The sequence below is a fragment of the Fusarium phalaenopsidis genome, assembly GCF_050370095.1.
Source record: "Fusarium phalaenopsidis strain FUZ10S chromosome Unknown contig_32306, whole genome shotgun sequence".
Classification (NCBI taxonomy): Eukaryota; Fungi; Ascomycota; class Sordariomycetes; order Hypocreales; family Nectriaceae; genus Fusarium; species Fusarium phalaenopsidis.
Window position 1 is genome coordinate 53,318 of NW_028145403.1, and position 14,431 is coordinate 67,748.

At 48.0% G+C, this 14,431-nt stretch overlaps 3 protein-coding genes across 3 annotated transcripts; 2 read left to right on the top strand and 1 right to left on the bottom strand.

The window, feature by feature from the left end:
* Positions 1 to 2,058: 2,058 nt before the first annotated feature.
* On the top strand, positions 2,059 to 4,012 carry LRP88_10859 (LysM peptidoglycan-binding domain-containing protein; the record flags this gene model as incomplete). Its single annotated transcript, XM_083247307.1, has 6 exons — positions 2,059 to 2,270; positions 2,330 to 2,437; positions 2,796 to 2,912; positions 2,974 to 3,058; positions 3,182 to 3,311; positions 3,381 to 4,012. 6 exons carry the CDS (start codon positions 2,059 to 2,061, stop codon positions 4,010 to 4,012), a joined length of 1,284 nt encoding a protein of 427 aa, XP_083096455.1.
* A 539-nt stretch (positions 4,013 to 4,551) lies between these two features.
* Positions 4,552 to 6,159, bottom strand: LRP88_10860 (uncharacterized protein; the record flags this gene model as incomplete). The annotated part of the gene is made up of 1 exon (XM_083247308.1): positions 4,552 to 6,159. One exon carries the CDS (start codon positions 6,157 to 6,159, stop codon positions 4,552 to 4,554), a length of 1,608 nt encoding a protein of 535 aa, XP_083096456.1.
* Positions 6,160 to 11,132: 4,973 nt separating this feature from the next.
* On the top strand, positions 11,133 to 12,263 carry LRP88_10861 (ABC transporter substrate-binding protein; the record flags this gene model as incomplete). The annotated part of the gene is made up of 2 exons (XM_083247309.1): positions 11,133 to 11,728; positions 11,777 to 12,263. The coding sequence occupies 2 exons, from the start codon at positions 11,133 to 11,135 to the stop codon at positions 12,261 to 12,263; spliced, it is 1,083 nt and encodes a 360-aa protein (XP_083096457.1).
* Between the last annotated feature and the right edge of the window lie 2,168 nt (positions 12,264 to 14,431).

Here is a 14,431-nt window from a genome sequence, read left to right on the forward strand (position 1 = left end):
ACTTTGAAAAGGCCATTTCAGCGACCTGAGGCCTATACGCCGCCTCAAGCTATCCTTTGGCGGGGCCCGAAGTCTCCCGTCCAAGTCAGAAAGAAGATTATAGCTAGTCTTAATGCTTTCACCAAGATCCCGTGATGCCTCTAATCGCGCGCCTTGGGGTTGTTTAGTGGTTTCTGCACCTTTTCTGTAGTGGCTCGCAATATTGCCACCTCTTCTTAAACTCCTTAACGTCGGCCTTGGCGTTTTCGACTTCCTTCACGTCCTGTGACCAGCCTTGTAAAACTTTTATATATAGATATCAACGACAGCGAGAATATTTGCAGCGACTCCGAGACCCTCTATTACCGATGGACAAAAAACGGATTAAGGGCCGGCGATGGCTAAGATAGGGCGAGGAGGGGAAGTGAGGCTGAGTTGCAGATGAGGAATCAGGATCTGCGGAAGTGCAGGATATGTCACATGCATGCCTCAATTCTGCCCAACGCCTGCTTGCTACAACCTAATAGGCGCGCCGGCGCCGGCATGACCCACCTTGCGCAGGAAGATGGACTATAATCTTATCGGAGAGAGCCTGTAGCAACAAACGGACTCTCGGTACAGTCTCATGACGCTCTTCGATCACGAGTGCATCCGATGTTATAAGGAAAACAGAAGGAAGGCATATGCTTCGCGAAAGGACTATGTAACGCACCACTGGTGCACAAGCGAACCCTTTTCATCCTCGACGGCTGGGATGAAGTGGCAGCACATGGGCTAACTGTCAAATCACAACCGCTGTCAGTGCTGGTTGGCGCAGCATCATCATCGTTCGAGCTTCCCCTCTCGGACCTCGTTCCTTCCAGGCAACCATATCTGGAATCTATTTCAGCTTTCTCGTCAGCTCAACCATAAGAACACGGTTGCAACCATTTCACAAACAAATATTGCGCATACCTATTGAAGACCTGCAGTAGCGAGAGGGGCAGCCGCCAAACATCAACGCTTCCAGGCTGCTCAACCCAGCAACGTCTTTCCCAGACCCCAACGATGACCCCTGCAACTCCCAAATTTCATGGGACTATCAACCATGGGCATCCTTCTCTGTGCCGCAGACACCCTGGACCAACCATCTTGAAGCCTACTTCTTCGCAAGCACTACCCTTTATCAGGGCTCATCCATCGCGCAAGAATTGAACTGTTCTGGAGGGTATGCACACATGCCGCCTCCTCCGTTATCTAGCACAGCATTGTTCTAAAGGCTCTGTATGGTAAGGCCTGCCCTCGACCGGATAACAGGGAAATAGACAGTCCTCGGTGGGAAGTGTTCCGCCTCGTATCACTCATGACGAAAATGGCCGTGGTCAATCAATTTTTCAGTCCAATAGTACATAGACAGACCATTGACCTCTTTCAAAACATCATAGTCACATTTAAACAAGATCGATGCGGCCCGAGGTACCCGCATGACTAAGGCATAGAGCACCACGCTAGGTAGGTTAAATTGTACTGACAGGGAGTCTTGTAACAGTCCCCTACCGCTCACCGCCGTCTAGGTCCCCAGCGGTGCTGTTGGTCGAACCATCGGTAATGACAATGCTGCACCTCGGCCTCTTGGCAAGAGCGATTACAAGGCCTCATGCCCGTGATACTTTCATGACTTGACCGCTTTTCCACTTTGAGCGAAAAGAAATCTCGAGTATCAATGCCGGTGGCCGGGCCGAGGCGCGTTCATCTCCGTGTCTGCAGCCCAGATCCACCCCCATTCATCAGTCAAGTCTTCAAGTGGTCTTTTCACGCTGAATAGGTTTACAACTAAGCTTGTGTGGATCCTGAAGTGTGAGTGGGACTATCTCGCTACACATGAACGGCTCCGCAGAAGAGAAACATACGCGAACCGACGGAAGCTGGTATTTTGTCTTGCCGCTCCGCCGCTTTCATCTCGCAACCCTCAATACCCAGCCCAGCCGTTCCCACTTCCTTTATTTCTAGTCCTGGCTTGGTCTTTTTCACTCGTTTATCGTTATACTTGCAACTTACACCCTCCACCATACATTCTGTCAAGCCTTTCTCTCCTCTAGCATGAGGTCCCTTGGTTTGCTGAACCTCTCGCTCTTGGCCACTCGCGCCGTTGCATCGGGCACCCATGCCTGGACGCCTCGGGCAGCGAATGATCAGAACTGCGAGCTGTACTCTGTCAAGGACGGTGATACCTGCCTCAGCATCATCAGCCGGACCAATGTTACGTTCGCACAGATCATCTCCTGGAACCCTGATCTTGATAAGCAGTGCGCGTGAGTTGTCTAGAGGAAAATCCATCATGATCAGGGTCGACTGATATTCAGACATGTAGAAATATTACTGCGTTTGCGGGTCAAGACATCTATGTCAGCAACCCAGAGGGCAATTACGCTGTCCCAAGCAACTCCCAAGGATCGCCAACTATCGTCACTACTACTACGTGCGTCTTTATACTCTCCATCATTAAAAACGCTTCAAAGCCACTAACTCTGGTCGTAATCCCATCCCAGACCCGACCCCAAACGATACATCAGACAGATGTGCTGAGTACCATCTTGTCACTGCAGGGGAAGACTGCGGCGTCTTCACTGTCAAATATGGCATCACACTCAAAGATTTATGAGCCCCCCCTCATGCTTGCCTGTTCAGAACTATAAACTCATATGGCCCCAAAGCATCTTTCTCAACCCCCATGTCTAGGAGAATTGCACAAATGTCTACAAGGACCACTACTATTGCGTCCGGCCTGTAGGGTATATCTCTACATACCCGGGCTACTTGCCAACTACTTCTACCAGAGAGTTCGTCCAGACACCGTTTACGCCACTGCCGCTCGAATATGATCCCCTAACCGACTATGTTAGCACCAACCCTGTGATTCCGCTTGCCAATAAGACGCGCGAGGACTGCAGCTCGTAAGTTGGATCATCCACTATGTGGTGTTAGTAGGTGCTAAATTGGTTGTTTGCCCATCAGATATTTGTATCTGGCCAACATCACGGCAACCCCGAATCTTGCAGACTGTTGGTCCATGGCCATGGTCCATGATATCACCCCGGAAGTGAGTTCCTAGAACAATGGCTTGTTCATCCTGGGACGTTGGCTTGCACACATCTCAGCCCATCTCCTACACCCAGCCTACAGAGCACGTCAAGTTCAAAACCGGTGCTGACTAGCGAAAAAGGAATTTATTCTCTGGAACCCTTCGCTGGCCAAGTCTTCGTCTAACGCATCTGATTCTCACTCTTACAATTATCCTTGCACTGTCTCGGAGAGCGTATCTTATTGCGTTGCTCTCGAGTCCGCTACCCAAGGTTCGTTCTCCAAAGCGCGTCTCATTTCTTCTCTCTCAGCAAGTGCTAATCCACGGGACGAGATAACAGCCCCTGGAGAAGAAGATGTCGAAGCTCCGCCCAGCCTACGTGCGGCCGGCGAGGTTGAGAATTGCACTGCCTGGTTTGCTCCCGAGTCGTATCACTCTTGCGAGTCTCTCCTCCTGACCACATGGCTCGAGTTTGACGATTTCTATCGCATGAACCCGTCGGTCAAAAGCGACTGCACCGGGTTGGCCGTTGGCACATACTACTGCATATCGACCAACGAGGACGGCAGCCCACCGTTACTCGAGAACGAGGATACCACGACCACCAGCGCCTCGGCTACGGCCACGGGCACGGACGTTGTCACTCCCAGTCCTGTGCAGTCTGGCATAGCCTCCAACTGCAATGACTTCTATCTTGTGCAGGCAGGTGACGGATGCTGGGCCATTGCTAACGATCACGGTATCGAGCTTAATGACTTTTACGGGTGGAATCCTGCTGCGAAGAACGACTGCGGCGGGCTCCAGGCTGAGGTGTATGTCTGTGTGGGCGTCAAGGCCAGCGCCACCACGATGTCAGACAACATTCCCAGCACTACACTAGGTGGCATCGGCTCTACACCCACACCCATCCAGGACGGCATGGTCACGGGCTGCAAGGACTTTTATTTTGTTCAGGCAGGCGACGGATGCTAGGCCATTGCTAATGATCGCGGTATCGAGTTGAATGACTTCTACGAGTGGTATCCTGCCGTAAAGAACGACTGCTCTGGGTTGCAGGCTAAAGTATATGTATGTGTCGGTATATAGTGAGGACGTAGGGCCGTTGGCTTTGGGGAGGGGTCAAGAAGATGCTAGAAAGAAACTGAATGATTCAAGCTTGCGTAGATGAGATTTGAGTCTCCATTTCGCTTCCTCTCCGGCAGAAGGAAGTAGAAATCCTTGATAGCTAATAAAGGACAAGACCTCGCTGGCTTCGTGCCGTTATGTAATTCGAAATTCCTCCTTTGTGTATAGCAATGTGTCGGTTTGCTGACGTATTGGCTTCGTCTATTTAGAGACGGACGAAAGAGAGATACGAACTAGCCGGCTTCAGGTATAGCTGGGACCCTTGTTATACCTCTGACATCCTAATTAGGTTGACTTAGCAGACTCATGTATTTCAACTGTACTATCCTAGATTCCTCAACCTGGCTGTAGCTCCAAGATGTACCAAGGTTTTGCATCTAGTTTTGCTAGCACCAGATAGGCTTTTCTAGAATCCCTAGTTCCACCAACTGACCATGTTTTCCATAGGGTCGAGTGGATTCAGGATCAAAAGCATCCACATGGGTCCCTGTGCCCCGAAAGACCGTATCCTTCCGAAAGGGATTCTCTCTGTCGCTATACATAAAGTCCTCTACCTCACGTCCAACGCAGATGGCCAGACCTTGAACTATAGGTTCATTATCAACGCGAATGACGATCTTTGGTCTGGCTGCGGTCACGCGCTCGCGCCAGTCAAGTTCGTCTCGCATTTGCTCCAGTAAGCTCTGGTAATGGCCGTTCTTCTGGAGGAACCAGAGAAAGCTCAGCTCGACTGACTGGAGTGTCAGCGGCATCGCGAGCAGAAAATCCATCACGTCTGCCTGATTGACGAGGAAGCGCGAAAGACAAAAATGCTGGAGGTTTGACCACGTGTCGATAGGGAAAAGTGTGCGCAGTGGGATATGGTGTTCTTCACCGCCCTCAGACGCATCCCAGAGTTCGTTGGGGATTGCGAGGTTGGTCGTGAGGCTCACGTGCCGTAGTCCCTGTGCCGTGCCAAGTGCGTGCTGCAGGAGACCACTGCGAAAAGAGGGCCAGCCCTTTCTGTCTTGGCCACCAACATGTAGAGAGAGGTCGATTCGGGAGAAGCCGGGTCGGGCCAAGATGGTGACGAGGTCCTTGTACTCGCTATTTTCCGCCTCGTCAAAAATGCGGCAGTTGATCCCCGTGAGAAGCTGGTTGCTATCGACGATAAACTCAGAGATGCCAGCGGCTGGGTTCTCGCGTTGGTGTTGAGCAACTGCCTGAGTCACAAGACAGAACCCGCGCCACTTTGCTTTCTCCTCACCATCCCAGCTCTTCGCATAAGGACGATTAGATTGCTCCTCCGCGACAGGCCAGCCGCGAGGGATGGGATATATTAATCCGCGTGGAAGAGAGCGGATCATAGGGGTAGGGTAAAATGGTCTGTGAGGTTGCCCGTGAGCCACAGGTGTCAGGGTGATTGTTCGCAGGTTGGGGAATCGGGGCAGCCCATATTTGAGGGCGTCGGCGTCGCTGTTTGTGGCGATGACATGTTCTTGCTCTTGCACCAGCTTCTGATGTAGCTTGAAAGACTCTGCCAGACTCAAAGGCGCCTTGAATCGCTCCTGGACTTCAAGATGGTGAGAGCGCTTCACATCCCCAGACCCGTAGGTCTTGACAAAATCGTAATTCTCGCTGTATATGCGCCGGTACCAGACCGGAACGCCGTGTACATCACCAATGTCGTCCTCATCCTCGTCCTCGTCTTCATAATACTCGTCATCGCGGGTCTCGTGCGAGTAAGCCAGGCGCGCATCATCGTAGATGATCTCGACAATCTTCTTCCTGAACTCTTCATGATCGGCGACGGCCCTAAATACGCTCACATTCAGTGGGTTAGGGGATAGGAAAATGCGGCTGAGGCGTAATTGAGTGAAACGGTGGAGGCGAGCGCATGTTAAACGCAGGCTCTTGATGTCGCTGTTTGGCAATCCAGACAGAATCTGCTCAAGGAGTTCTGGCGGGAGGTGAATAAGGCAAGTGCTCATTTGTTTGAGGCCGGATGAACTCATCGAGAAGTTGGCTGGATGGAGAAACCAAGGTGTTAGATGTAAGGTAAAGAAAGGCTGCCAGATGAATTCAGTTTATTTTGCGGGTTGTATCTCCGGGGAGTGGGGCCTGGCGAATAACCGAGTCTTACATGTCTTCGGGGTGTGTTAAACCCCCTGCTAGATCACGGCATGGGCTTAGAATGCCTGCTTTGATCGACTCTGTGGGTGGAAGGCCTTGAAGGCTGCGTTATAAAGGCATTCTCTCCACTTCTTCTGTCTCATATAACGGCTCTAAGCCAGCTACCCGTGTAGCTGCAGGTTATAATACTATTAGACTGCAACTAGTATAGCGGCTAAGATGCCTTAGGAGATATAAATAGGCCTTTAAGAATAAGGCCCTAATACTAATTATATATCTAAGGATAACTAAGATATTTAATTTCTACCTAGGTAAGTACTAAGATATATATAACTTAAATTATTAATTAACGTACATGATAAGCTTATGTCATAGATAAGCATGTATCACAAAAAATCTCAACCTTTAAAATAGAAATCGCCAGAAAAGCACAATAAACTCTCTAATCAATTAAAATCAATTGCTATATTCTTCTTTAGATATTGCAATAACTATTTGATATGTCCTTGCGTTATGCCCCGTCTTGCTATATCCTCTATAGCGCCTTTCCCTCGGTCGCCTTGACCCTCCTTGACCACTACTTCTCGATGATTCGCCCTCGACCTGCCCATCTATATTCATCTGATCAATTACTTCCCTTGCTTCCCCCACTATCATCACCCCTCCTTTCTATAGTTTGGTCCTTTTTGCCCTTCGACGCCGGCTTAGTGTTTCATTTGCCTATTAAAGATCATAGACCTAAGCTCTTAATAAGACGTTCTTATGCATTATTGCCTTTGTTCCCTTAGAAAGCGACTTTAATACTTCTAGAATTGACTCTGGCGAGCTACTTTTATGCCTTCTAATGCGTCTATCGAGGTAGTCAGACTGAGATTGGGCCTCAAGGATAGTCCTGGGTGTCTTTGAAACCTAAGCGGCAGAGGGGCCGGCCTCCTCCTTAACCGGCGTTGGAGTCCGTAGCTGCACACCAATCTCTTACTAGGAAGTATGTGCATTCTACAGCAAGTCCGAGTTTCGCTTTACAACTCTCGAAGCCCCACACTGACCTTTAAGCGGGGCATGGGTTTTTGCTGCGGGCTTGGTTCTAGGGCTTTCTCTCCTTGCTCAATCCGACATCTCGCATCCACGTGACCGCAGGGTGTTTGAGTCCTCACGCGACGATCTGAGGAAGTTCTCGAGTTTGAGGCCTCAACAAGACGGTACTGGGAGATTCTCTCAAGCTTCCATGAAGCCATTGAATCGTATCAAGAACAGCTGCACCGAGATCAGTGTCAGTCCAGCGGTACATATCTGGAACAAATACTCAGGATCGAAGCGAACAGCTCTGCCGCCAGCAGCCTTCCGGAATCGCTCCCTGCCTCCGCCGGTAGTAATCAAGCCACCGCTTCGAACAATGAAAGAACCTTAGAGCCACCATTACGCTCGCTTGATGAATGCGTTTGGTCGCCGCCACAGACAGGGGGTTTACCACCGGAGGTTAGCGACGAAATCGGCGACGGAATCGGCTTCCACTTACTCTGGGATGAATATATCACTCAAATGGCGGTACCGATGCCCACTTCGAGTGAGACTTTTCTAAGGATAATCTCAAGCCTAGGACCTGGTGACTTTGCGAGACAAAGGGAGTACCAAGGCGAAGGCTCCGAGGCTGGACTTATCTGTAATATGATACAATAGCTTTAATTCTGCTCCTCCAAAGGGTTTCATTCCTTTAATGAGCCGTAAAGTTAGAAGTAGGCGAGACAACTTTCTGACTAGCAGGAAAGGTTCCCTTCGCACTTCCCACGATGCGACGAGGGAACCTCCCGTAGTGGTAATCGTTGGCTGTATTTGACCGAGTCGGGCTGTCAGGTTGGCACTGTGATGTTTAAGGCTTGTCAAATTCCGACAGAAGACCCTGGCACCAGGACTCGGGCATTAGTTGGGCCTACGAATAGCATAAGGGCACGATTAATGCCCTCCACTTGAATACACCAAGAACAAATGCACATAGAAATGCAGCCTACGTGGTGAAGTGGCGCAGGGAGCCTTTAGAGATGAGGTTCCAAACAAGACTCGCAATAAGGAGGCCGATACAGGGCGGATGCAAACCCCGATCCAGGGGTAGCAGCGGCCCGATGCCGCCGTTAATAATCTACTTACCTATGCTTCCCCTACCTGCGGGCCGGCAGTTAGGATGTTAATTGAATGGTCTAGTGTTGCTCTGTCGAGCTGACGTAACTGGTGGTCCTGACTCTAGATTTTCCCCCAACAGCCGAGACCCCAATAAAGAAACATTTCGCCGGAACAGGGAGAGGAGAGGTTCGGCCTCAACCGGCCTAGCTCTACTCAGGCGAACGGGTGTGGTCCCGTTCAGGATGCGCAGTCCACATCTTCACCTTCACCAATGCACCCAGGTACTCAGCTTTGATCCACCATATCCAGCCCAGTTCTTCAGGCATTGAACCTGTTCCAGTACCTCCGATGCCATGGAAAGCTTCCACGGCGTTAGAACCAGCTTTGCAAAACTGAACGGCCTCTTATAATTACTAACTGTAGCTAGAATTTATCATGACAACTCGATGTATATTCGATGGCGAGTTCACAGCCTGAACTTCGGTATGCGTATCTCTCTTCTCGCGTAGGATGGCTAGAGATAACCGGTATCCCATGATAAAGAGAATCTTGCAGTTTCCCTCAAGCATCCAGCTTCAAGATCTTGATCGCGTGGTTTCTAATAAAGTCCAACTTGGTTGAACGGTTTTGGTGAAGAGATTCAATCCACTCCGCGCCCTGTTGCATCATTACGAAAGGATAGTCGACAGAATATAAGATGCGATCCTCTCCAAGAACGCTCCGATGGAAATCGAGCAACTCAGTCCAGAAGTTACCGCTCGTCGTCTCCCAGATATTCGTACGCCAGTATGAAGAAAATGGTCGTTTCATTGGCATTCCTTCCGGGACTCGGCGCGCAAGCACTATCACAGAGGTCAGTCGATCAATAATATTAGCATGGGTCTCAGTGCCCATATTCGGGCGTGTACAGGAGCCAGACACAAAGTATGAACACTTACTTTCATCAATGCGCCAGAAATCGCTTGGAAGGCGTTCACCCATGTGACCTACAATCACCTTCAGAGAAGGGAACCGACTAATGAGATGTTAGAATCTGGGCTCTATTGTGGCGATAAGGGGAGCTTACTCAAATACTCCATTTGTGCAAAGGCCAGCGACATGATTGGAAAGGGTAACAGCGAATTGATGCGAAGGTCCAAGTATCCAAGGCGCATGCGCAAAGTCGAGCCTATTTATCAGAGCAGTAGGGGGCCTCGGGTGGAGGTAGATAGGAACGTCCAGGTCAACGGCCATTTGCCAGAATGGATCGTATTCCGGCGAGTCGTAAAAATGAAGTGTGTCTGTGATTCATAAATTAGCCCTGGATTCTTACCTCTCCCCCTGGTTGCCAGCTATAGCACTCGATGGTTTGATAACCTGCTTCATGGATTCGCGTGAGGATGAAGGGCTTACTGTTGTCGGCGCCGGCCTGCTGGAAATCGTTCAATAGGGCGCCGTGGAAACCCAAGTCCTCGACACAACGACGAAGTTCGAGCGCTGCCTGCGTGGCATTGTGCATAGACAAAGCTGCGAATGCTCCAAACCTGACCGTATTGTTTGAGATTGCGGCGGCAATCTCATTGTTGGCACGCGTGGCAACTTCTTCGGCGAGCTCGATATTGGAAATACCTTGGATTCCAGGGGATGTCAATGAAAGCACCATATAGTCTACACCTGCTTCGTTCATCCAACTAACACGTTGGCTATGGATATCGGCAAGGTTGTTGAGTAGATCGTTGTAAGTTTGTCCTATGTCAGAAAGAGTAAGCACACCATAATGCGTGATATTAAGACACTGCAAACCTGGAAGTGCTGAACCGCTGAGCGTAGATCAATAGTTAGTAACAACCACTAGAGGATTCTATGACTCTTACATGGTCCTATCCAGCTCTGGATAATCGAGGCTGAAGGATTCCTCCAGAAGAATTGATCCCTTACCAGTGTTGTTCCACTGCTTCGACAGCACGTTCGCAGCGCAGGCAACAAAAAGAAAAATATGTAATTTCACCATGTTTAGAAGAGGCTAATCCGAGTACTCAAGGTATTTCTGGTGCTCAATGGAGAAGGCAGAGCTTTTTATGCCTACGTCAGGGAGGTAGAAGGCTCGATGCCTAGGCGAGAAGATAGGAGGCTGCTTCAACTTGCTTCAAAGTCCTCAATGTAACGAGAGCAGAATCCCACATCAGGGTAGCTATGACGAGAAACATTTAACGTAGCTGATTATAAATTCAAACTATCCCTGATGTAATATTTGGCCCAGGTTCCTGTACTTCTCTACCCGACCCCTGAATTACCACACCTACATATTGTCTACCCCACTAACAGCGGCGCAGCCATAATACTACGTCTTTAAGTTTAATTAAAGCTTGTTTTTAGGCTTTCGGCAATAACTTAGACTCCGTAGCTTAAAAATCTTCAGAACCCGCCCCGTAACCTTAGTGCAAGATAACTTAGCCGCGTCACGCCGTGAAACTTTCGTGAAGGGAGGTTACGCAAGCGAGAAGACACGTAATTGACCACGCCACGCCGAGATTCTGCGACACGATCTAACTTATTCTGATAGCTGAACTCCGAGGCTCATCTCTTCACTGTGTGGCGGAGAATATTGCCTAGTCGGCTTCAGCAGCTCCAGTCTCGCCCGACGCGCATTACCATCAACCTTGGGTTCACAAAATATAAATAGTAGAAGTCATGTAGCCCTGAAATAAACTATTCGTTCGATATCAAAGCCATATTCACTGCACAGCAGCCAGTCGCCACGATGCGTGTTTCCCATTTGATCCCCCTCGGCCTCTTCGCTCAGGCTGTCGCCACCATGGACATAACCCTGGGCTTCAACTCTCCTCAACTCAACGAAAATAGAACCATTGATGAAATTTACCAGGCCGCTTTAAAAGAAGGCGGCGTGGTCACCTGCTGGCATGGCGGCGACGAAATACTCCAACAGACTGGCCTGAAACAAGCCTTCGAGACTCGATTTCCGGGCATGACTCTTAACATCACCGTCAACCGCTCCAAGTACCACAGTGTCAACCTTGATCGTCGGCTTGCTTCAGGAGATATGGAGGTTGATAGCATCATCCTCCAAGCCCTGCATGACTATCCTCGTTGGGAGCAAGAAGGCGCACTTTTACACTACGCACCGGTCAACTTCTACAAAGTGCTTGCACCCTTCCGCCACATCCGAGCTGCTTACTACGGGTTTGCCATCAACGCTTGGTCAACGATTTGGAATACTGAGAAGATTTCAACCCCCCCCAGAGAGTGGCCTGATTTTTTAAAGCCGGAATATAAGAACAAGCTAGTTCTCACCCACCCAAGTGACGATGACGCTATTGCCTATATATTCGACTTGGTGTAAGTAAGGTCCTCTTTTGTTTCTGAACCTGTGTTGACGCATTACAGGATGCATCAATATGGCTACGAATGGTTTGACCGCCTCGTGGCTCAAAATCCGCGCTGGGTTCGTGGCACAGGGTCTCCCCTGGCGGTTTTGAGAGACGCAAACAGTACGCAGTCTGTCACATTCACAGCCTCCATTGGCTTGAGATCTTCCGGAGCTCTCAATGCTTCCTTCCCCACCCAAGGCAACTTCGTCAGCTGGCCTCGATCGGTTGCTATCCTCAAGGACGCCCCCCACCCTGAGGGCGCTAAACTTTTGAGTAACTTCCTGCTTAGTGACGAATTCCAGAATGGCATGTCACAGTGGAGTGCACGAGGTGATATCCCGGCGCCAGCAGGCTATCCAGGCATTCTGGGAATGAACACCACCAACTCCGCAGAGTATTTGCGTTTCATGTCAGATAGGGGACGGGTCGAGGCCCTTAGGATGCATTTTGAAGATCGACTCGGAATGCCTCAGGGGCCTAGCCCATTGGTCGATGACTTGTAAGGTGGTTTTTAGGGGGTTAGGGGTTGGGGACGCTGGTTTTCATTCGTGAACTGAGATAAAGGTGTCACCATGTCTACCTTTGCATTTCAGAGCAAACAGGCCTAATTCAGTCATGTCCACAGGGCAGGCTTAGGTTCATCGCAGTTTTTTATAATTTAATTCATTAGACTCTTATTATTTTATGCGGTATTTCCCTTTACCTGCCCAATCTAGTTACGTAATAGCCCTAGAGATTAGTATCCCGTTTTAGGCTCGGGTTAGCCCCTCTATATAGTAATAGCCGCAAGTCTTAGTAAAATTTTTCTTACTTTAAAAAATCTACTCTAAGAAATTTTAAAAAAATTAGCTTTATAATATAACATATATAATAAGCATGCGATGCATCTAAGTATGCGATGCACTTTTCCCTCCTATACCTAACCTTCTACTTAATTAATTAATTCTATAACGTATATAATAAGCGAGCGACGCAGACAAGCGAGCGACGCGCTTTTCCTCCTTATACCTAACCTTCACTTAATTAATTGATTTATCAACCATAAAACATGTCAGATCTAAACATTGAAGCTAGAACCCTTCTTGCCCTTTAGGCCCTTTAAAATAACCTAAGCCTACGTATTAAACCTACTGCAAGGATTTATAAGATCTCTGAGGCAAAATTACGTCGCTAGTAAGATAGCATTTAATCTTAAGGCGATATTATCCCTAACTCACGCCGACTATCTAATCTAGAGGAATAGATTATTGTTTAGTTTATTATTAACCTAGATTTGCGAGGATTTCTTCCCTGATTGCGTGCTGTGGAAGAAATGGCCAACTGACTGCTTACCGACTGCGACGCATTACCCACCGGCAAGCGCTAGGCTCATAACTTCATTAGGTGATATAAAGAGGTTAAGATGTGTTTTTTTTTATAAATATAATTACTAGAGAGCTAAATGCGAAGATCTAACTATTATTTATAACTAGTTTTAGCTTATGGCAAATATAATCGCGAAGTATAGCATTTAATTAGATGATATTTAGAACTTTGATAAGACTAGCTTTCTTATGGGCATGATTGCAAGCGGAATAGTCGTCATAGGCTCTAAAAGACGTGAAAACCCGAAATCAGTGTAGCCTAGAAGCTGGGAATAGATTATGGTTATTTAAGTGATTAACGCGGCCGGCTGAGCGATCTAGCTGTTTATTATTAGTGCGGGCTAATATCACCTTACCAATTGGTACCGAGATAGCAACTTCCCAGGCGATTGGGCTATTATAATGACCTAAAATAGCTGGACCGATAATAAGATTAGCCTCGAGTAGCTAAAGCACTTTGACTGGTCTATAAGTAACTAATTAGTTAGTTTTTATCGTTTTCTAATCCTTAATAGCCATAAAAGTCACTACTCTATTGACTTTAAGAGATATTACGAGGAAAATAAGATCATTACGCTTTATATACCGCCTTATTTATCTTATCTGCTTTAGCCTCTTAATATTAGGTACTTTAACCTACTTAAGCAGGCTTATGGTCAGGAAATTAAGCATTTAATTAGATGCTCTATAACCCACGTTTCAAAAACTGAGTTCTTTCCGGCCTTTTGTACCATATATTAGGCTACTATGATAGAAAAGAATTTCAAGTTAGCTTTTAGAAGAGCCAGGCTTATTCCTCTTAACCCAGAAAGTATAGTTTTAAAGCTTAATATGTAGATATGAATGCCAACGCCTACGCCTGCCAAGGAGGTAGCTAGCCCCTTGACCCCTTGGGTCTCAAAGACCCTAAAGACTATCCTCAAGGCCTAATCTGTTAAAGACTTTTATAAGAAAGGTCTTTTATATAAATAATTCTAGGAAATTTAGCTTATAAAATATAAATCTAATAACTTGCTACCCTATAGTATACTACTAGCGCTATTTAATAGTATACTTATCTAAGCTATAACTATTACAGGCGAACCCGTGAGGAAGGTTGTTTCCCCCTGAAAAAACTAAGACCAGAGAAATCCTTTTCCGTAGCCCCGCAGCGAGCCCTGCATAAAATCCGCAGCGAGGTCACAGCTAGTTCTTTCCCTTTTTCTCTCCCTTCCTTAGTCTTAGATATTCAATCAACCAGTTCACCTTAGCTGCATAAGCTCCGGTCCGACCCTAGCAATAACTACTTAAATAAGCGAGATATTGCG